This window comes from Dendrobates tinctorius, unplaced genomic scaffold, assembly GCF_039654945.1.
Source record: "Dendrobates tinctorius isolate UK_male_01 unplaced genomic scaffold, ASM3965494v1 ptg000075l, whole genome shotgun sequence".
In the NCBI taxonomy this organism is placed as follows: Eukaryota; Metazoa; Chordata; class Amphibia; order Anura; family Dendrobatidae; genus Dendrobates; species Dendrobates tinctorius.
The window spans coordinates 19,723,186-19,746,204 of NW_027361743.1; the positions used below are offsets into that span (position 1 = coordinate 19,723,186).

The window sequence follows — 23,019 nt, forward strand, 5'->3', positions numbered from 1 at the left end:
ATCGACGGAGATAAAAATAATTTCCTATTTAGGGCTGTATTAATTAATTTGACCACATCCTTCCAGAGAGATTTCACTATCGGACAAGTCCACCATGTGTGGAGCATGTCCCCACTATCATTACACCCCGTAAAAGAGTTGCCTGGGATTTTGTGGTAGATGTTGTGTAGGAAGCTAGGTACATAGTGAATTCTATGGAACAATTTAAGGGATGTCTCAGTAAGCGAAATTTGATTGCTACCCTTCACAATATTTTCGTAGCACCTGTACCACCTTTGTGGTGTGAGGGAGATTTGTAGATCTGCTTCCCATTGCTCCATAGACTTCAGTTTCAAGCATTCTCTAGGTTGGTTAAATGTGGAATAAAGATGAGATATAAGGCCGTTACCCAATGGCTCGTATAGACATTTTAATTTGTAAGTTGTATGCTTTGTATTTGTAGAGTTTACTGTTAGATTTTGTAAAAAATGAAAAATTTGCTCCAGTCTGAAAGCTTCCGATCTTGGTACTTGATATTTTGTGATGAACTCTTGTTTTGACATTAGTTTAAAGTGAGTAGATAGACTTTGCAGTCTGGTTAATTTATTCTGTTGTCACCATGCGTGATTCCTCGAGGTAACTCCTGGTGGGAACATGGGATTGTTAAACAGGTTTAGAAGTGGAGAGGAGTGGGATTGTAATGCAAATTGAAATCTATTTGCTCTCCAGACAGGTAGAGAATGAAAAGTGTATGGCGAATGCAGAGCTAGATCTTTCGGCAAAGGTCCTGTAGCCCAAATTAAGCTTTCCAAGGAGTATGGTGCTATATGGGAGTTTTCTATTTGTGGCCAGATGGGCGCATGTTGTTCTGCGTTTACCCCTGCCAGCTGAGCAATCTGAGCAGCCTTATAGTAAATATTGAAGTTCGGCAGCGAAACTCCTCCCTGTCTTTTGTGTCTGAACAGTATTTGCTGGGAGATACGAGGTTTTTTATTGTTCCAGATAAAACGTGTTATGTGTGAGTTTATCGTTTTGAAGGTCACTAGAGATACTGGGATGGGTAGAGATCGGAATAAATATAGAAATTGAGGCAATGAGACCATTTTTATCGAGTGCACTCTTCCCAGGAACGAGAGAGACGGAGAGGACCATTTTGATAGGGATTGTGTTAGGTTTTGAAGTAGGGGGGTATAGTTATGCTTAAATAGAGTGGATTTAGATGGCGTAAGATTTATTCCTAGGTAGGTGATATATCGCTTCGCGTGTCGGAAACGGAAGTTCTCTATTATTGAGGCTTGTTCATTCGAAGGGGTGTTCATGAACATAATTTCTGATTTATCAACATTAACCTTTAAACCTGAAATTTCCTCAACATGTTTAAGTGTGCTTATAAGATTAGGCAGAGATACATGGGGATTTGTCAGAGTTAAAAGGAGGTCGTTGGCAAACAGACTGACCTTGTATTCCTGTTTACCAATAGTTTGACCTGAGATATCAGGGTGTAAACGTATCTTTTGCGCCAAAGGTACCATTACCATAGCGAATAGGGCTGGGGATAGGAGGCAACCTTGCCTAGTTCCCCTATTCGTCTTAGTTCGTCATATTCAACCGTGTTTCCCAAAATTAGCATTATGGCTCAGCGGAAGTGTATTAATTCGCCTGACAGTTTCTGTTACATTTGTGGTGAATATACAGTGTTGAAGCAACAGCTGAATATTACAGACTTTGTGAAAAAAGTATACTTCGCATATTTCGGACTAAAGCTTGGAGATCAAGATAAAGCTTGGGCGCCTCATAAAGTGTGCAAATGGTGTGTTGAGGACCTCCGAAATTGGTTCAAGGGTAAGAAAAAAGCTTTCCGTTATGGGATTCCTATGGTATGGCGAGAGCAAAAGAACCATAGTGACGATTGTTACTTTTGTTCATGCGATGTGAAAGGGTATAATTCAAAATGGAAGCATTCCATTTCATACCCCAATATTCACTCAGCAATTCGTCCCATCCCCCATGGCACAGATATACCAGTACCCAAGGCCCCTGCTACCTTGGAAGAGATAACTAGCTCTGATGAAGGTGGAGTCATACCTGAACCAGATGATGAATCAAGTTCTGACTTTGAAGATAATACAAGACCAAAATTGTTTTCCCAGGAGGAGATGAATGATTTAGTAAGAGACTTGAATCTTCCCAAAGATGCCGCTGAGTTACTCGGATCAAGGCTCAAAAGTAAGAATTTATTGTTGCCAGAAGTGTCTTTTTCATGATTCAGACATCGTGAAGACGAGTTCGTTCCTTACTTTGCCCAGGAAGATAAGTTGGTTTATTGCATCGATGTCGAAGGTTTGATGGGTCAATTCAAAATCCAATATGATTCAGCGCAATGGTGTCTTTTTATAGATTCTTCAAAAAGAAGTCTCAAAGCAGTTTTACTCCACAACGGCGGTTTTTATGCTTCCATCCCTGTAGGTCATTCCGTACACCTCAAGGAAACCTACGAGAATTTGGAATTGGTTCTTCATAAACTTAAATATGAAGACCATGGTTGGCAAGTGTGCGGGGATTTGAAAGTCTTGTGCATGCTGCTCGGGCAACAAGCTGCGTATACCAAATACCCTTGTTTTCTGTGTCTATGGGACAGTCGAGACCGACAATATCACTGGACCAAGAAGAATTGGCAGCCGAGGGTGCTCACAGTAGGTGAAAAAAATGTCCTCCGAGAAACTTTGGTTCCTCTCCATAAAGTTCTTCTACCACCTCTCCACATCAAAATGGGATTGATCAAGCAATTCGTAAAATCACTTCCAAAAGATGGAGAATGCTTCAAATACTTGGTCACCAAGTTTCCAGGCCTCTCGGAGGCAAAATTGAAGGAAGGTGTGTTCGTCGGAACAGACATTAGAAGGCTTATAGCTGATCAAGAGTTTATCAATGCCATGACGCATCCTCAAAAAGAAGGGTGGATTGCATTTAAAGAGGTCGTAGAGAAATTTTTAGGCAATAACAAAGACCCTGACTACAAAAAAATCGTCGAACGAATGCTGAAAGCATTTCAAGCTTTAGGTTGCCTGATGCGTTTGAAAGTGCATTTCCTCCATTCCCACCTTGACAACTTTCCTGAAAATTTGGGAGCTGTGAGTGAAGAGCAAGGTGAATGATTCCACCAGGACATTAAAGAGATGGAAAGAAGATACCAGGGAAGATGGAGCATTACAATGATGGTAGACTACTGTTGGACGCTTCAGAGAGACATTACAGATGCTACTCACAAGCGTAAATGTAACAAGAGAAGCCTCACAGGGAAGAAGAATCGATTTTAGTGTGTGTTAGTGAGCTCATTGCAGTTAAAAAAATGATTTTCATGAAACATTTGTAATAAAAAATTAATTTTATGAGTCTATTTTCATTTATTTTGAGGTATTGTCTTATTTAACATAGTTACTTACATTGTCAGAAAACGCGATGTCCTATGACAAAACGGAGGTCATTTTCGGATTCAGCGCAATCAAAAACATAAAGATTACGTGGAATAACCAAAACAGCTCTTGAAAAATTTTTTTTTGCAGACCTGTGTTATTGGTTTAGGAATGGTCGAAGGCAGTTTGAAATATTCTACTGGATTATTGTAGAGAAGTTTAAGCGAATCAATCAGCTGTTGCAATATCCCCATTCTATGCAATATATTAAACATGTATGGCCATATAACGGTGTCGAAAGCTTTTTCTATATCTAAAGCCAGTACTGTCATGGGGGGTTTACGTTTATTGGCGGTATGAAAAAGATTTAGATTCTTGCGGATATTGTCCAGGGCTTGTCTTGTTGGAATGAATCTGACCTGATCTTTGTGAATGAGGTTAGGCAAACATCTATTAATCCTATTGGCAATTATAGAGGAGATCTTGAGATCCAAATTCAATAAGGAAATGGGCCTGTAGTTTTTTGTAAGTAATGGGTCCCTCCCTTGTTTTGGAATAACTGTGACATGTGCTGTGTAGTATTCTGGTGGCATGGCTTGACCTGTTAGCATGCTATTACAGTATGTTTGTATATGCTTGAGCAGGATGTTTGAGAATTTTTTACAATATAGTGCAGTCAGCCCATCGGGGCCTGGAGCTTTCCCAGTTTTTAGATGATTTATGGTGGAATTTATTTCCTCTTCGGAAATAGGAGAATGTCGTGTAGCGGCGAAAGTCGGGCTTAGGAACGGTATTGGTACATTAGTTAGGAAATCATCCAATTTTTGGTAAAGAGAAATTCGTACTATCTGTATACAGTTTTTGATAATATTTTTTAAATGTTTCATAAATTCTGTTTGGGTTGAAAGTAATTTGAGACTGATCATCTTTTATGAAGAATATGGAATTTAATCTCTCTTTTTGTTTTAATTTTCGTGCAAGCATTCTGTCCATTTTGTTAGAAAATCGATAAAATGTTGCTTGTGTCCACCTGATTGCTTTTTCAGTACGAGTCGTTAGTAAAGTTTTTAATTGTAGTTTTAAATCGTAGATACGCTTAGTGAGATATAGTGAAGGATTTGATTGATTGGCAATTTCTAATTTATAAAGTTCATTTTCGAGGGTGAGTTGCTCTTGGAGGCGGTTTCTTTTCTTTTGAGAAGCTATCCTATTGAGTACGCCAGTGATATATTTTTTATGGGTCATTCATGTATTGCCTATAGAGGTATCGGGGGTGATGTTTGAAAGAAAAAAGGCTTTGAGCTCTTGCTCAATCGTTATTCTTGTATGGGGGTCAGATAACAAAGATTCATTTAACCTCCATGTATATAACCTTGTATTTGCTACTTCTAATTTGAACACAGAAAGTACACCGTCATGATCAGACCATGAGGAGGGGACATGTCTAGAATACATCAGTGAAGGTATGTTCTCTGAGTTAGTAAGAATCCAATCTATCCTGGAATATGAGTGGTAAACATTAGAGAAATAGGTATAACCTCTTGTTTGTCTATGAGATTCTCTCCATGTATCAACTAAATGATGGAGGATATTCTCAAGTATAGTTTTTTCCTTCTTTGACATGTCAGGCCTCTTATTATTGGAGCTATCAAGGGTTGGGTTTACAGTCAAATTAAAATCGCCACCCCATATGATAGTGACGTAGGAAATGGAAATTAAGGATCTAGCAATAGATTTGATTGTTTTCATTTGTAACGTTGGAGGGGCATAGTAGTTGACAAGACAGATTCGTTTCTCTTGTACCGTTCCCCAAAGAATTATATATCTACCCGCTGTGTCTGCAACCATACCCTCTTGTATAAATGGAAAAGAGTTATGAAGTAATATGGCGACTCCTCTCGTTTTTTTTATCATGAGAAGCCAGGAAAAATCTTGTGTAAAGCTTATAAAATTATTTGGGAGATGAGTTATTGGAAAAATGAGTTTCCTGTAGAAATAACACATCAGGGGAATGTTTCAGGTAGTCAATAAAGGCGCGTTTTCTTTTTATTGGGGAATTGAACCCCCTTACATTGTGTGACAGCGTCCTATACATTTAGTTTGTTTAAAGGGTTTCTAATTAAATTGACTAATGAGGTAACACTTGGAATAGGTTGTCTCACGTCGACTAACAATCTGGTTACATGTTTAAATCTCATCAACACTCTGGTAAGGAAAGGTGGGGTGGTAAGGTGAACAGAAATAAGGTAACAGGAGAAACGGTCACAACCGTTGACCATTATGTGGGCTAAGGTGTGCCGACCCATTATTAGTAGGGCCAGAAACAACAGCAGCCCAAAGTGGAGTGGCATACTTACTCCAGGGGCACAGCACTCCAGAATTAGAGAGAGAAAAAAGAAGTAATATCATTCATAACACGTCATGAAAGACATCAAGTAATAATACTATCAGAACAATGTCTCAATAGTTTGATTGCTCATTTTAGGTCAGAATTGATTTATTGACACATTTTTTTCATCCAAAAAATATTGTAATTTCCTGATGAATTTGTACATTCAGAAAATAAAAAGCAATAAAAGTAGATGCACAGTATAGAGGAAGGTATTGATATCCCTGCAGTGGAAGGACGTGACCTAAAGTTACCTACTATCACATTGCAGATGTTGTCCCCACGTGACATTGTTGTGGCTGTGATATAAAAAGTCATTGCTAAGCTAAGCAGAGTTGTGACCTCAGGGACAGTGGGTCCAGCCTGCGCTGGATGTTTTTGCAGCGGGGGAGTTTTGCACTAAGTTGTAGCATGGTTATTTCCATAACTGTCCTCTGGCCAGTGCTTTATCTCTTCAGTAATTCTGTTAATGTGTGAAAGAGTTTAGTGCTGGTGACTGTGGGTCATTTTCTGTGTGAGTTACTTTAAGGTTACTACTAACTATGGGAAATTTCTCTCCAGAAAAGAAACAATAGTAGTAGTTTGGTGCAGTAGCCATAGATCAATAAGCATTCCAATACAAAAATTTGAGCGTGAGCCCTTATTTACCCTGTTGCTCGCTCTTCTAAATTGTAGATGGGAGTGTGGGGCAGTCACATCTGACGTACCTGAATTGCCATTACTAGCTTTTTGGCAGATATAAGCCTAAGGGTATGTTTCCACGTTCAGGATTACATCAGGATTTGCTGCGTACAGCCACAGTGTCCAATCCGCAGCGTCCAGATGTTACAGCATAGTGGAGGGGATTTTATGAAATCCCGTCTCCACTATGCGTTCTAGAACGTGGGTGACACACCCGAAATTATGGACATGCGTCGTGTCTTTTTAGACCGCAGCATGTCTATTTATCTTGCGTAGACGCTCCATCTACGCAAGATAAATTACACAGACTATGGATACGATGCGGTGATACCGCATGTGTTCAATGACCGCGCGTAGAAAGGGGGGTGGCGCTTTGGGCGGAGCGGGGTTTCCGCAGCGTCCAGTACTGAAAGTGGAAACATACCCTAAGAGTGCGCACACCTTAGATAGATGTTAACAAAAAAACGAAAGCTGGCTGTACACAATAGACTTATGTCGGCCGAACCTGTCGATAGTGGCCGGTTCAGCCAACAGTCTAATGTGTATGGATATTAATTCTTTATTAAGTACAAAAATGAAGATCAATTTTCATTAAAATAATGTCAGAGGCAGGGACCACATAGGGTACCCAAGTAAATTGCAATCATTACTCCATATCATACTGATATATTGTTAAAAATACATAAATAATTGCACCAAAGATTACTAACAAAACTGAAGTTTACAATGGATGTAAATTAGTACATCAAAAACACCTTAGTATAAAAGTTCATATATGAATCCTGAAAAAGGTGTCTAGATATTAGGACATTAAAAAAGGGAACCTGTAAGTAGGAATGTGCTCAGTAACCTACAGACACTGGCAGGTTCGTGCCGTTATACTGATTGCAATGATACCTTGGTTGATGAAATCCGTCTTGTAGTTGTTGTTTAATCTTTATTTTCAGTTTTCAGTTAATGATATGCTCATGCTCCGGGGAAGGGTCTTCATGTGGTGTGCTGATTAGGTATTCATCACTATGGCTTCTGACAAGTCAGTGATCACTCAGTGACCTGCCCCTTATTTTACGTAATGAATATTTTATATATATATATATATATATATATATATATATATATATATATATATATATTATTTTTAAATTCTCATATACAATTGTGCTCAAAAATTTACATACCCTGGCAAAATTTGTACTTTCTTGGCCTCTTTTCAGAGAATGTGAATGATAACAACAAACCTTTTTATCCACTCATGGTTAGTGGTTGTGTGAAGCCATTTATTGTCAAACTGCTGTGTTTTCTCCTTTTAAATCATAATGACAACCCAAAACATCCAAATGAACCTGATCAAAAGTTCCCATACCCTATTTCATAATACTGTGTATTGCCCCCTCTATCATCAATGACAGCCTGAAGTATTTTGTGGTAGTTGTGGATGAGGTTCTTTATTTTCTCAGATGGTAAAGCTGCCCACTCTTTTTGACAAAAAGCCTCCAGTTCTAGTAAATTCCTGGTCTGTCTAGCATGATCTGTGCTTAAGATCTCCTCAGAGTGGCTCAATTATATTGAGGTCAGGAGACTGAGATGGCCACTTCAGAACTTTGTTCTCTGTAGCTAATGACAGGTCGACTTGACCTTGTATTTTGGATCGTTATCATGTTGGAACGTCCAAGTACGTCCCATGCGCAGCTTCCAGGCTGATGAATGCAAATTTACCACCAGTATTTGCTGAAAACGTGCTGTATTCATCTTTCCTTGAACTGTGACCAAGTTTCCTGTGCCTTTGTAGCTCACACATCCCCAAAACATCAGCGATCCACCTCCGTGCTTTACAGTAAGAATGGTGTTCTTTTCATCATAGGCCTTGTTGACCTCTCTCCAAATGTAACATTTATGGTTGTGGCCAAAAAGTTCAATTTTGGTTTCATCACTCCAAATTACCTTGTTTCAGAAGTGTTAAGGCTTGTCTTTGTGCTGTTTTGCATATTGTAGGCAAAATACTTTGTGGCATTTGCGCAGTAATGGCTTTCTTCTGGCGACTCGACCATGCAGCCCATTTTCTGCCTCCTTATTGTGCATCTTGAAATAGCTAGTTTTCAGAGAGTCCAGTATTTCAACTGATGTTATTTGTGGGTTTTTCTTTGCATCCCGAACAATTTTCCTGGCAGTTGTGGACAAAATTTTTGTTGGTTCACCTGACCGTGGTTTTGTTTTTACAGAGCCCCTGGAAACACTTGTTAATCACAGTTTGAACGCTGCTGACTAGCGTTATAAATTCCTTGGATATCTTTTTGTATCCCTTTACTGTTTTATACAGTTCAACTACCTCTACCCGTAGATCTGTTGACAATTCTTTGGCTTTCCGCATGACTCACATTCCAGAAATGTCAGTGGCTGGATGAAAGATGCAAGAGTCTGTCTGGATCCCAGAAACTCACTTAGTTTTTATGCACACACACTGATTACAAGCAAACAGGTCACAGTTGAGGATATTACCTTTAGTAGCCATTCAAACCCATTTGTGTCAACTTCTGTGCATGTTATCAGGCCAAAATCACCAGGGTATGTGAACTTTTGATCAGGGTAATTTGAACGTTTTGGGTTGTCATTATGATTTAAAAAGAGAAAACACATTAGTTTGACAATAAATGGCTTCACCCAACCACTAACCATAAGTGGAGAAAAAGGTTTGGTGTTATCATTCATATTCTCTGAAAAAAGGGCAAGAGAGCAAAAATTCTGTCTGGGTATGTTATCTTTTCAGCACAACTTTGACAAGCCGGTACAAGTTACCTCTGCTGCCTCTTACCTCCTCAGTCAACAGGCCAGTCTGTCATTAATGCACTCTCCAATTCTTCCAAGCAGTATGATAGCGTCCCACAATAATTAAAAAACAGCGCTATAATAGATCGCAACACAAACAGAGCAGTACCTTCATTCACATGGAATGCAATATAATTGAGAAGAATCCTGGCTCCAAAGTGTCCCAATAAAAAAAAATTCCAGCAGCGATAGTTCAGATAATGAAGTCCGCAGTCCAAATCCCCGAAGCACAGTTCCCTATTTCTGGGCAACAGTTCAGACGGACCAGACTGGTTTCGAGTACCGACTCTCAGGTCTTTTAGAGTGCAGGTCACAACCGTGAGTATCAGACGCTGTCCCGGCCGGTGACAGACGTCCCTCTACACGCATGGCAGCCGCTGGAGGCGGCAAATGCACAGCGCGTGTAAGTTCAGAGCCAGCAAGGTGCAGCGATCCCCGCAGGACCTTGCGTGACGTCACGGTCATGTGGAGAACCACGTGACTGGCTACTGAGCGTGGACTAGACCACAATACTGTCTTACGCGTTTCGGAATCGTCGGATTCCTTCCTCAGAGATGGTCCATAGTAGTCAATTGAGCGCTTATATACCCACGAATTCCCGCCTCTATGTTCATACGTTAAAAGCAAACAATTCGATTTCACTATTTAAACCATTGGGGACCAATGTGTTCATTTCAAATATCAATCTGCTTTCTTCCCTTGACATTTGTTGGATAAAGTTACCTCTCCTCCAACTTTTTTTAACTACTCATATACCGGTAACTTTAATATTTTTAGTGGCGCCTCCATGGAAACTAGTGAAGTGATGTGAAAGGGGATGGCCAGTAAATTTGTTCCCAATATTACGCAGATGTTCAGCTATCCTTACATGCATCGGGCGTATAGTGCGCCCAATATACAATTTCCCACATGGGCAGGTAATCCCATATAGAACCCCTGTGGTGTCGCATGTGATAAAATCTTTAATTTGTACCTCCGCAAATCTATTGGTAATCGCCAATTGTTTCTTAATAGCCAATTTTTTACAGGGACCACATTTTTTACATGGAAAAAATCCAATAGGTAATTGTTCTCGATTTAGTGCAATCTTGGGGTGTGTCAGTAAAGATTCCCCTATGACTTTGTCATTCCTCAAAATATTCCAATGCTTCTTCACGATTTTTTTAAGGATTATACTGTTAGCATTATATTGTGTAATTATTGGGATCTCTTCCATGATGGAGTTATCATATCTTCTCTTCCGTTGTCCCAATAGTTGGTCCCTTGGTATCTTTTCTACTAGTTCTTTTGTTCTTTGCAACGAGATTGGATCATACCCTTTATTTGAAAACATTTTTATCATTGTCTCTGTTTCTTTATTAAAATCCTCCCTTCTGGAGCAATTACGATGTGCTCTGATGAATTGGCTTTTTGGAACATTGAGCAACCAGCTTGGTAGGTGGCAGCTATCCAGTGCAATAAAATTGTTGGAATCAGTTGGCTTATGGTACAATTGCGTACCTATGACATGATTCTCTACAAAAAATTTTAAATCTAAAAAATTAATCTCTTTTGAACTAGTGGTCATAGAAAATTTTAAAAAATAAGAATTTTTATTTAATACATTAAAAAATTGTTCCAATAAAAGAGGACCACCAGACCATATAAAGAAAATATCGTCTATAAAACGATGCCATAATTATTGTGGGACGCAATCATACTGCTTGGAAGAATAGGAGAGTGCATTCATTACAAACATCCAGATTTATGTGCACCTTTATCCCGGATTTACCTAGCTAGCGCAAATAGTTACTATATGTTAATGGATTTTTATTACAGGACAAATTAGGTGGTTTTGTCCATATTTGCTGCTGCTGGTAGTGGGATTTAATGACTTGCGCCTCTGTATACATTTTCTTTTTACAGTCTGTCATTAGGCCAATATGCTGTCTGGTTCCACACCCTGGCTTCTGAACTCAGCTGGAAGAACGAGGCTCTGGTAGCTGCCTTCTTGGAAGGATTGTCTGGAAAAATCAAGGATGAGCTAGCAGGTCGAGATATTCCCACTAGTCTAGATGATCTAGTTTCCCTGAAAATCCAAATTAACCTCCGGTTCTAGGAGCGCTCTCGAGAGACGTCGCGTGAAAAAACAAAAACGCTCCATCCTTCCAAATGACACTCATTCCTCAGCCGTCCATGGCCGCAGCCTCTCTAGAGCCAATGCAGGTTGACAGTGTGGCGCTGACTGCGCAATGGCAGGATTTTCTTCTGCGCCTTCTACGTTCTTCCTAGTCTTCCTCATCCACTTCTCCTGGGTCTTCCACGGGTTGGCGTGTATACACCTTTCCTTGACTGGAGAACTGGAGAGGGGTTTGTTATCGACAGTCTTGTCATGAGAAGTGTCTTGTACCTGTACGACCTGTTCGGCCACCGGTTGCACCATCTTTCTGCCAGGGTTACCATCCCCTTATTGGTCTTCTACTGACGTCTTCGACTAGAAGGAAGAAGAGATGCTACCTCCACATAGGCTGTGTGACTGCCCTATAGACCTGATTCCAGGATCCTCACCTCCACAAGGCCGTATTTAACCCCTGTTCCAGGCAGAGTCCCTAGCCATTTCCAAGTATGTTATGTAAAATCTGGCAAGGGAATTCATTCAGAAGTCCTCTTCACCAGCAGTAACCGGCTTCTTCTTTGTCAAGAAAAAGGATGTAACTCTCTGGTCTTGCATAGATTATAGGGGCCTCAATCAGATCACTGTCAAGAACAAATATCTAGAACAAATATCCGTTGCCTGTTGATCCCGGTGTTGTTCAATCACCTCAGAGGTGCCAGGATTTTTGCCAAACTGGATCTGAAAGGAGCATACAATCTAATCTGGATATGTTGAGATGAATGGAAAACGGCTTTTAACACACGGGACGGACATTATGATTACCGAGTTATGCTGTTTGGGCTCAGCAATTCCCCAGCTGCCTTCCAAGAATTTATGAACGACATCTTCCAAGACTTCCTCTATACTTGTGTTGTGATTTATCCGGACAATATCTTGGTCCTCTCAACAGATCAGACCTCTCATAGGCGGAACTTTTGTCAAGTCTTGCAGTGACAGAGAAAATAGCCTGTACGCTAAATTTGAAAAATGCGTGTTTGAGCAATCTTCTTTGCCTTTCCTACACTATAACATCTCTGACACAAGCCTGCAGATGGATTTGGAGAAAGTGTCTTCCATCCTCATGTGGCCGCAGACCACCGGCATTAAAGCTATCCAGCAATTTGTAGGATGTGCCAATTACTACCAACAATTCATTACAAATTTCTCGTCCTGGACCGCTGCCATCTCCACTATGATCCGTAAGGGTGCCTTTCCAAAGGAATAGACTTCAGAGGCTGAAAATGCTTTTCTCTCCCTGAAGCAGGCCTTTTCCTCCTCTCCAATATTACATTGACAGGAAGTGAATAAGCTATTCTTTCTGGAGGTAGACGTTTCATCTTCTGGGGCCGGAGCAATTGTAACACAAAAGTCTTCTGGCTGTATGGTGACCTGTGGTTTCTTCTCCAAGGCCTTCTATGTCCTGCGGCGTAACTACTCGATTGGCAACTGAGAGTTGTTGGCAATTCAGATAGCTCTAAAGGAGTGGCGGTATCTTCTCAAGGGAACAGTTCATTTGGTCATCATTTACACAGACCATAAGAACCTGGTCTATCTGCGGTTTGCGAAAATACTGAACCCGCGCAAGGCTAGGTGGTTGCTATTTTTGCCTGTTTTGACTTTGTTCTGCATTTTTGTCCAGCTGACAAGAACAATAAGGCTGATGCCTTTTCCCACTCCTTCCTGCCCACCGACCAAAAGGAGGCACCCCAACTCCTCATCAAGCCATCTAAGATGGTTACTGTGGCGCCGGTAAACTTGCTTCAGAATAGAAAAGAGACGAGTTCTGCTATGGGGGCACTCCTTCAAGGTGGGCGGTCATGACAAGCAGAGAAAGATATTGCAGCTCATATCACATCACTATTGATGGCCCACCATGCGTAAGGAGATCATGGAGTTAGTTTCCGCCTTTCCTTCCTGTGCCCACAACAAAATTCGTAGGCAACTCTCGTCCGGCGACCCTCGGTGCCTTGGCAGCATATCACCATGGACTTTATTACAGACTTTCCAGTGTCCTCGGGCTGTTCCATCATCTTGGTAGTGGTGGATCGCTTCTTGAAAATTGCACCTTTTACCCCATTGAGAGGACTTCCGTCCGCTCCGGAGCTTGTGGAGAAATTCATCCAACACATCTTCCATCTTCATGGGTTTCCTCGTCACGCCTGACCAAGGTGTCAAGTTCACATCCAGATTCTGGTAAAATTTGTGCAAGCTTCTCAACTTAGTGCTGGATTTCTCATCTGCATACCACCCTCAATCCAACGGACAATTAGAGTGAATCAGCCAGAATCTGGCCAACTTCCTGAGGCTCATGACGATTGGGTCAAGCTCTTACCATGGGAAGAGTTCTCTTATAACAACCACATAGGTGAGTCTTCAGCAAGTTCTCCATTCTTTATGGTATTTGGGAAGCAGCCAGGAATCTCTATTCCAGTTTCTGACGTACCAGCAGCTGATGCTTTCACAAAGAATTTCTTGAAGATATGAGAACACACCAAGGCCACTTTAGAGAAATTCTCTGAGCTTATGAAGAGGCATACGGACAAGAGACACTTAGCTCCACCTTGTTTTCGTCTGGGTGAGAAGGCGTGGCTATTTTCTAAGCGCATACGTCTCAAGATTCCATCCTACAAGTTAGGTCCTCGCTTCATCGGTACCTTTGAAGTCATCAAGCAAATTAATGCTGTGTCTTATATGTTGAAGCTGCCAGCCTCTTTTCAAGTACCCAGTTCCTTTCATGTCTCCCTCTTGAAGCTGGTAATCCTGAGTCCCTTCTTCAAGGATCCTGGTGTTATGCCTGCTCCCATCAGCTCAAGGATGTCTTTGAGGTGAAGAGTATCTTAGCCTTGAAGAAGGTGAGAGGAAAAACATTTTTCTTTGGTCAATGGAAGGGATTTGGACCTGAAGAAAGGTCTTGGGAGCTGACAGCAAATATCCATGCTCCACTTCTATAGAAATTCCTAGCGGGCTCGAGGAAGAGAGGGCTTAATGGAGGTACTGTTACAACAGTGCCGGCGCCCCTTCACATGTCCCCTTCCTCCTCCCAGCAGGGACACCAATGTGTTCACTAACTCGTCCGCACTCCCCGAGCTTCTGTTTCCTCCCATGAACTGTGCACAGTCCTCTTGGACGTGTGCTTAGGGCACAGGTGCACTTCCTGCCTCTTAAAGGGGAAGCGTGTGCGATTCTGAAAACATCCCCAGCCAATAACTGGGAGATGTCTTATATTTAAGGCACCCTCCCCAATTTGGAGGTGCCTTAGCAACTTCCATATTTAATGTGTTTCCTGCTACCAGGTTGTAAGGTCCCTGTACCTGTGCTCCCTGAATCTGATACTGTGTGCCCTTTTGAACCTGATTCTGTCCATCATGCCTGTCCTGTCTGAACCTGCGCTTGTCCGCCCTGCCTGCGCCTGGTCCTGCCTGCCCTGTTTCAACTGACTCCGGTCCGCCCTGCTATAATCTGTTCCTGAGTGCGTCCTACCTTTACCAAGTCCAGAGCTTATCCGTCTTGACCTCACCTGTACCGCTACCCTCACCAGTCCACTCTGAACCTACATCTGTGATCCTGTACCTGAGTACGACCTGTTCTGTCTACCCATCGCACGTCCCCTTGTTATCCAGTTCCTGACCGGTCCTGCTTCCTTGCCCCTTCAGGGGTCAGTTGCCACGGCTATATTGTATGTTGCAGAGAATAATATAATAAATGAAAACCAGCATGGCTTCATAAAAGACAAATCATATCTAAATAACATGCTGGATTTCTATGAGGAGGTAAGTGCAAATCTGGATGTTCGTCATGTGGCTGATGTGATATATCTGGACTTTGCAAAGGCATTTGATACTGTACCACATAACAGTCTAGTACTAAAGCTTCAAAAGCGAGGGCTAGGGGAAACTATATGCAAATAGGTAAAAAACTGGTTAAAGACAGGAAACAAAGTATATGTAAACAGTACAGTCTGCATATGGGATGAAGTCAGCAGTGGGGACAACCCCTTTAAAGAGCTGCATCTATGCTCTTTTTGGTCTTATGTTTTACTGCACTAACAATTGTATGCTTGTCATCACATTTGGCAACCTGTATTGTTATTAGGTAACCAATCTACAATTATAATTCCTCCTCTGTAAGCAGAGCAGGTCAAAGAGGCAACAATATGTTACACTCCGAGGTGTCAGTTTTATTTATACCTAAGAATATATGATTGACTAAATGTGTTACTTTTAAACACTGTTCTGTGTTTAGGGCTATTTTTTACAGACTATTTGTATCCATCAGACTGTACGCCTGTTTATTCAATAGACTTTTATGCACACCAGAGATAGACAATCATTTTCAGGGCTGCTTCCCTAATTTGATTCTTATTTGCTAAGGCCTGTTTCACACTTCCGTATTTACCCGTCAGTCAAAATCCGCCAATTTTTTTAAAAAACGGATCCGCTTTTTTCCCCCATAGACTTACATTATTGGCGGATCTTGACTGACAGTCGTCCGTCCCACCCGGTTTTTTACGGATCCGCCAAGATTTTAGCGGCTCCCGGGCGGATAAATCGGACCATGCAACTTTTTTTGCTTTGACGGTTTGCTAATTTCAGCATTAACGCATAAATGCCGCTCCGGAAGCCGCTAAAAATCTCTCTCTCTCTATCTCTCTCCTCCAGCTCCCGCGATCGCGCTCCAACTCACCCATCCCTCCCGCGATCGCTCTCGATCACGCTACTCCAGCTCCCGCGATCGCTCTCCACCTCACGTGATCTCGCTCCAACTCTCACGTCCCTCTCCCGATCGCGCTCTAACTCCCGCGATCGCGCTCCAACTCACCCGTCCCTCCCGCGATCTCGCTCCAAATCCCTGCCGCGATCTACATCCAAATCGCGGCCGCCGCGGTCGCTTTAAATTACGCCGCATCGCTTCTCCCACGGATCCTTCCTACTACGTGCTCCACTGACATTCGTCCGTCACGGATCAGCTGGTTTCAACCTTTGGTGGATTTCAACTGACCGCCGATGACGGAGGTATGAAACCGGCCTAAGTAGTACAATAGACAACCTGGAGGAACATATAGACTGCTTTCAAAATAGAAAAATAGACAATATGAAATATATATCCAAATTTATGTTAAATGATAGATGTAGAGATGATTTGTGTCTCCATCATTCACATCTTTAATTTTCCACATCACATAAAAAAAGAGACGCATGCCATGTGAAAAGGCAGCCCGCACAGGGTTGGGGGACGTTCGGACAGTCCACGCATTCTAGTCTGTGGTCGGACCAAGTTTCAAGGATGTCTATATGAAGCTATCACTCTTGGATCGGGAGACCTGCGCACAGTCCGTGAATTGCAGTCCATGTTTGAAGCAATGGATATCTGAATAAGCTCTTACACTGGTAGCACTGGTTGGGCAGTGTCAGACTGTGTAGCGACATCCCCTACTGGTAACACTCAGTTGTCAACTTCTATTGGGAATAACAAAGGAATGGAACAACAGACTTATAATAATAAAATTTGCTCCAGCATTGTCACATTATGGGAAATGAATATTAGTTGGACTGTAGATCACCTATGAAGAATGTCTCTCTCTGTGGGATCCGGCACATATGCAAATGACATGGGACAGACCGTTGCTTTCAGTGGGCATCAGCCACACTCCATTTTTACTATGGTAGCGGTGTAGAGGGATTGTACATTTCCCTGCAGACTACAAATGATCAGTCTGAGGACACTTTGTGAACGGATTATCTTCCTAATGAGATGCTGGAATAGATTGCCAGCATTTACACAATCTGATGGGCAGCACGGTGGCTCAGTGGTTAGCACTGCAGTGCTGGGGTCCTGGGTTCAAATCCCACCAAGGAAAACATTTGCAAAGAGTTTGTATGTTCTCTCCATATTTATGAGGGTTCTCTCTGAGTCCTCCGGTTTCCTCCCACACTCCACAGACATACAGATTGTGAGCCCCAATGGGGACAGTGATGTGTAAAGCGCTGTGGAATTAATGGTGCTATACAGTGCCTTGCGAAAGTATTCGGCCCCCTGGAACTTTTCAACCTTTTCCCACATATCATGCTTCAAACATAAAGATACCAAATGTAAATTTTTAATGAAGAATCAACAAGAAGTGGGACACAATTGTGAAGTTGAACGAAATTTATTGGTTATTTAAATTTTTTTGTGGAAATTCAAAAACTGAAAAGAGGGGTGTGCAATATTATTCGGCCCCTTTACTTTCATTGCAGCAAACTCACTCCAGAAGTTCATTGTGGATCTCTGAATGATCCAATGTTGTCCTAAATGACAGGCCTCTCTTAAAGGGATCATTGGTATGGAAGTCAGGGCAAATCCATTCAGCGCTTTGATTTTGACCCTAGGCCTGTATTAAAGGGATTCCCGGTATGGAATTAGGACCGTTCCACTCAGGTCTCTGGTTCTGACCCTAGGCTCTCTTAAATGGATCATTGGTATGGAAGTTAGGGCAATTCCACTCTGCGCTTTGGTACTGACCCCACACCTCTCTTAAAGGGATCTCTGGTATGGAAGTTAGGGCAAATCCCTCAGCACTCTGATTCTGACCCCAGGCTTCTATTAAAGGGATCATTGGTATGGAAGTCAAGGCAAATCCATCCAGCGCTTTGGTTCTGACCCCATTCTCTCTTAAAGGGATCATTAGTATGGAAGTTAGGGCAATTCCACTCTGTGCTTTGGTACTGACCCCAGTCTCTCTTAAAGGGATCATTGGTATGGAAGTCAGGGCAAATCCACTCAGCACTCTGGTTCTGACACCAGGCCTCTCTTAAAGGGATCCCCGGAATGGAAGTTAGAACCATTCCACTCAGCGCTCTGGTTCTGACCCTAGACAGATGGGATGATGTGGGATATTAGGGGTAGTAGTCCGGTGGCTCTGGCTGATGGGATGATGTAGGATATTAGGTGTAGTAGTCCGGCGGCTGTGACGGGATGATGTTGGATATTAGGGGTAGTAGTCTGGCGGCTGTAACAGGATGATGTGGTATATTAGGGGTAGTAGTCCGGCGACTGTGACGGGATGATGTGGTATTTTAGGGGTAGTAGTCCGGTGGCTCTGGCTGATGGGATGATGTGGGATATTAGTGGTAGTAGTCCGGTGGCTCTGGCTGACGGGTGTCACGGTCCCTGGCCCTGCTGTCTCGGCTCCTGGGTCCCCTGCCACGCTCCCCGCCAGGTGTCCCAGCGCGCGCGGCCATACTTACCGCGTCCGGCAGCCGCGCTCCTCCCAGCCCCGACGTCGGCTTCCCCCTCTGTGCGGCCCGCGGCTGGTGACGTCACCGCGGGCCTCGCACATGCGCCGTAGGCCGCGGTCGGCTCTCCCCATCTGACCCGGCCTCCGGCGGCGCCCTGCCCCGATAGCGCCGCCGGGCCAATGGGGGCGCAGCGGCAGCTATATCAGGTCGTCCTCCCTTAGTGGAGACGCCTGACCGCTGTTGTTCCGTCAGCACTCTTGGGTCCATACGCTCGCCTGTCATCAGCCCTGTGTCCGTACCTGCTCCAGCCCTGTGTCCGCCCCTACTCCAGTCCTGTGTCCACACCTGCTCCAGTCCTGTGGTTGTACCTGTTCCAGTCCAGTGTCCGCACCTGCTCAAGTTCCGTGTTCGCACCTGTCCCAGTTCTGGGTCCGTACTAGCTCCAGTCCTGCATCTGTACCTGTTCCAGTCCAGTCTCCGTACCTGCTCCAGCACTGCCTACCCGAGTCCATACCTGCTGTCCGTCACAAGCCGTGCCAACCCGGGTTCCAGCTCGCTGTCCTGTTCCAGTCCAGTCTACCGCATCCATTCCGAGCCGCCCCTCTTGGTTCCGGCTACCATGGCATTCGAACCCCCGGACCTGCGCCTAACGGTCCCTGTATAGGGGTCGGCCACACCTGGTTGCTCGTTCGGGGTCCCTCGGTGCCACGGTCCAGAGGATCCACTCCGGAGAACTCCGCCCTGCTTGGTGCGGTGCCCCGAGTAACAACGGGAGGATGTGGGATATTAGTGGTAGTTGTCCGGTGGCTCTGATGGGATGATGTGGGATATTAGGGGTAGTAGTCCGGTGGCTCTGGCTGACGGGATGATGTAGGATATTAGGGGTAGTAGTCCGGTGGCTCTGGCTGACGGGATGATGTGAGATATTAGGGGTAGTAGTCCGGTGGCTCTGGCTGACGGGATGATGTAGGATATTAGGGGTAGTAGTCTGGTGGCTTTGACGAGATGATGTGGGATATTAGTAGTCCGGTGGCTCTGGCTGATGGGATGATGTGGGATATTAGGGGTAGTAGTCCGGTGGCTCTGGCTGACGGGATGATGTGGGATATTATAGTGAATGTGGCTATGCGGAGTGGGCGGGGCCCTACACTCAGCTTTTTATATATATATATATATATATATATATATATATATATATAATCATTATAATTTGTTATGACTAGATCAGTAGATTTGGTTTCCAGTACCATCTCTATGCTGATGAAACCCGATTATACGCTTCTTCTCCTGACATTACGCCAGCCTTTCTAGAAAACACTGGCGATTGTCTAAACGCTGTGTCTAACATCATGTCCTCACTATATCTGAAACTGAACCTGTCAAAGACTGAACTCCTTGTGTTTTCTTCCTCTACTAATGTACCTATACCCGACATTGCCATTTCTGTGTATGGTTCCACTATTACTCCCCAGCAACATGCCCGCTGTCTTGGGGTCATACTTGACTCCGAGCTTTCCTTCGCCCCCCACATTCGATCACTGGCTCGCTCATGTCATCTGCACCTCAAAAACATCTCTAGAATTCGACCTTTTCTTACTTTTGACTCTGCAAAAACTCTTACTGTTTCTCTTATTCATTCTCATCTCGACTATTGTAACTCTCTTCTAATCGGTCTTCCTCTTACCAAACTCTCCCCTCTCCAATCTGTCTTGAATGCTGCAGCCAGGATCATATTCCTCGCCAATCGTTACACCGATGCCTCTACCTTGTGCCAGTCATTACACTGGCTACCCATCCACTCCAGAATTCAGTATAAACTTATTACCCTCACCCACAAAGCCCTCCATGGCTCAGCACCACCCTACATCTCCTCCCTTGTTTCAGTATATCACCCTACCTGTGCCCTCCATTCTGCTGATGACCTGAAGTTGGCATCCTCAATAATCAGAACCTCCCACTCCCGTCTCCAAGACTTTACACGTGCTGTGCCAATTCTTTGGAATGCACTTCCCAGGTCAATATGATTAGTCCCCAATCCCTACAATTTTAAGTGTGCCCTGAAAACGCATTTATTCAGACTGGCCTATCGCCTCAACACATTAACCTAATCTATCCCTGTGTGGCACAGCCAAAAGTTTTACCATAACCAGGTTCCCTGCATCATGTTCCCACATGCTTTATGCATCCATTAGCCCTCTGCGTCTGTACTGTCACACACTTAACATTATGGCTGGTCCATACAATCAGGGAAACTGTTACCACCCACCTTTCGTGTCTCCCCTTTTTTCCTCATAGACTGTAAGCTTGCTAGCAGGGCCCTCTTTCCTCTTGGTATCTGTTATGATCTATGTGATTATTGTTATGCTGTAATGTCTATCGTCTGTACAAATCCCCTCTGAAATGTAAAGTGCTGCGGAATATGTCGGCACTATAGAAATAAAATGTATTATTATTATGACTAACCGTAGTTAGTTACTGTACCCGGGCAGCGCCGGGCTCTTCAGCTAGTGTCTTATAAATATAATTGTATAATAGACATACTGAGTCAGGGGGATCTTCAGGCCACTGAAGGGTTAACCGACTGGCTCAGTGAGCCTAGTTTTCATGCTACGCTTCTGACAGTTTGCGTCAGGAAGGGCTGCCCTCCAACCATGGAGATAAAGAGCAATCTTGTGTTTGCCATGCCAGATCTGTATGAAATGAAGGTGGGGCACTGGACTGGATATCAGCAGCCAATCCCCGTGCACATGTCATGTTTCAGGCTGGAGCCTTTCAGGACAGCCAATCAGAGCACAGATTGTAAGAGAGGTCGTGCAGACACCACGTAAATAGTCAGGGTTGTGAATCTCTGCTGCTAGTCTGGATCCTTCCTGCAATCTGCACTTGTAGACACAATACACTACCGGTGAACATGCCTGACCCAAAGGAAGGGAGTATTGTGATTATTGGAAGGTAATTTACTTAGAGAAAACATATTGCTAGAATTGCAATTCCTGCGTGCATTCTGCTTCTATCTAGATTGTGTGTGAGTTTACTGCAGAATGAAGCAATTTTGATTTTTCACAAGCTAGCTGCTGTAGAAATTTGAAATCCCAAAAGTGACATGCTGGGTTTTGTAGTTCTACAATATTTGAAGCACAAGAGACGGTTTATACCTAATGCGGGATAATCTGATATCAAATTTAATGCAGGAACCCAAAGGAAAAACTAATTTATTTTAAATATACCTGTAGAATATAGATATTTTTAAAGATATTTTAATAAATATTTATTCTTTATAGATGTATTATTTTAACAGAATTGATTCATTATTAAAATTATAATTTTAGATTATGCAGAGAATATCTGGCTTTTATCTGACTTCTATAACTTGTATAATTTCTTTAAAGCTCAGATTCAAGTTTCCAAAATTCCCATCCCCCTCCAAAAACAGGAAGCAAAAGCCGCTGATCCCGGCTTATTTTCCACATATTAGTGTATGTGTGCCTTTCCATACAGCTAAGTTGCGGAAACACATCCTCTGATTTCAAGTTATTCAGCAACTTGAAATCACAGTAATATATTGGTAATTGGTATATTGCATTAATAGCAATTCCTGATATATTATGTGCATTGCTTATTGCTGTTATGTGCATTTGCTCTTTTTAAGTGCAAGCATTTCCAAAGTAAACTTGCAAGATGCAGAAGAATTTAAATTCCATCATGTTGCCAATGTGTCAGACAATTGCATTGTTGCCATACTTATCTATGGCCGGGATCACACTTGCGAGTGCAAGTCTCTCGTATCAATACTCGGCACCGCCGCCGACACTCGGACCGGAGCGTTCGGCTGCATAGAAATACATGCAGCCGCACACTCCTGTCCCGAGTGCCGACGGCAGTGCCTGGTATTAAGGGGATGAAGGCTTTTGCTCTCTTCAAGCCGAAACGCGTTGTTTTTACCTTGTATATTTAGAATAAAAAACTTTTTTATAAACCAATATAGCACAGGATATAATTTTCGGGAGAGCCGGCTCCAGACTGGTTTTCTGCATCTTTTCACTTTTATGAGAAAAATGAATAACACATAGATGGTAAAAATGGACGTAGGAACTTAGAGCGGTTGTAAATTGAATCTAGCATATTGAGGAAATACGGTATGTTTTTTGTTTTTTTTTGCTTACTGTAGCTTAACTGATGTTTGAATCAGGCCTAGGTTAAATATGTACACCAGGAAATGGTACTGGCATATACACTAACAATTCCATTACCTACTATTGACCAGAAAAATGCTAATGGCTTCTGTCTGGCTGATATGCATTAGCATATTGTTTAACGAAATGCACTGTTTGTTAATACATCTGACTGCAGCATTTTTTAAAGCAAAACGTGTAAAAAAAAAAA

General features: G+C 42.9%; 1 protein-coding gene across 3 annotated transcripts in view; it reads left to right on the forward strand.

Moving 5' to 3' along the window:
• The window catches only part of CRYL1 (crystallin lambda 1), a 267,981-nt gene that overhangs the window by 3,422 nt on the left and 241,540 nt on the right, over positions 1-23,019 (forward strand). The window contains exon 1 of one of the 3 annotated variants that reach the window (XM_073583058.1): positions 21,431-21,588. The exons of 1 other annotated variant lie outside the window; for it this stretch is intronic. In XM_073583058.1, the coding sequence (XP_073439159.1) occupies positions 21,548-21,588 (41 nt within the window). In that variant the 5' untranslated portion in view covers positions 21,431-21,547. Of the gene's footprint in view, positions 1-21,430; positions 21,589-23,019 lie in introns of those variants that run through there. One more of the 3 variants, XM_073583060.1, reaches the window with a different exon arrangement.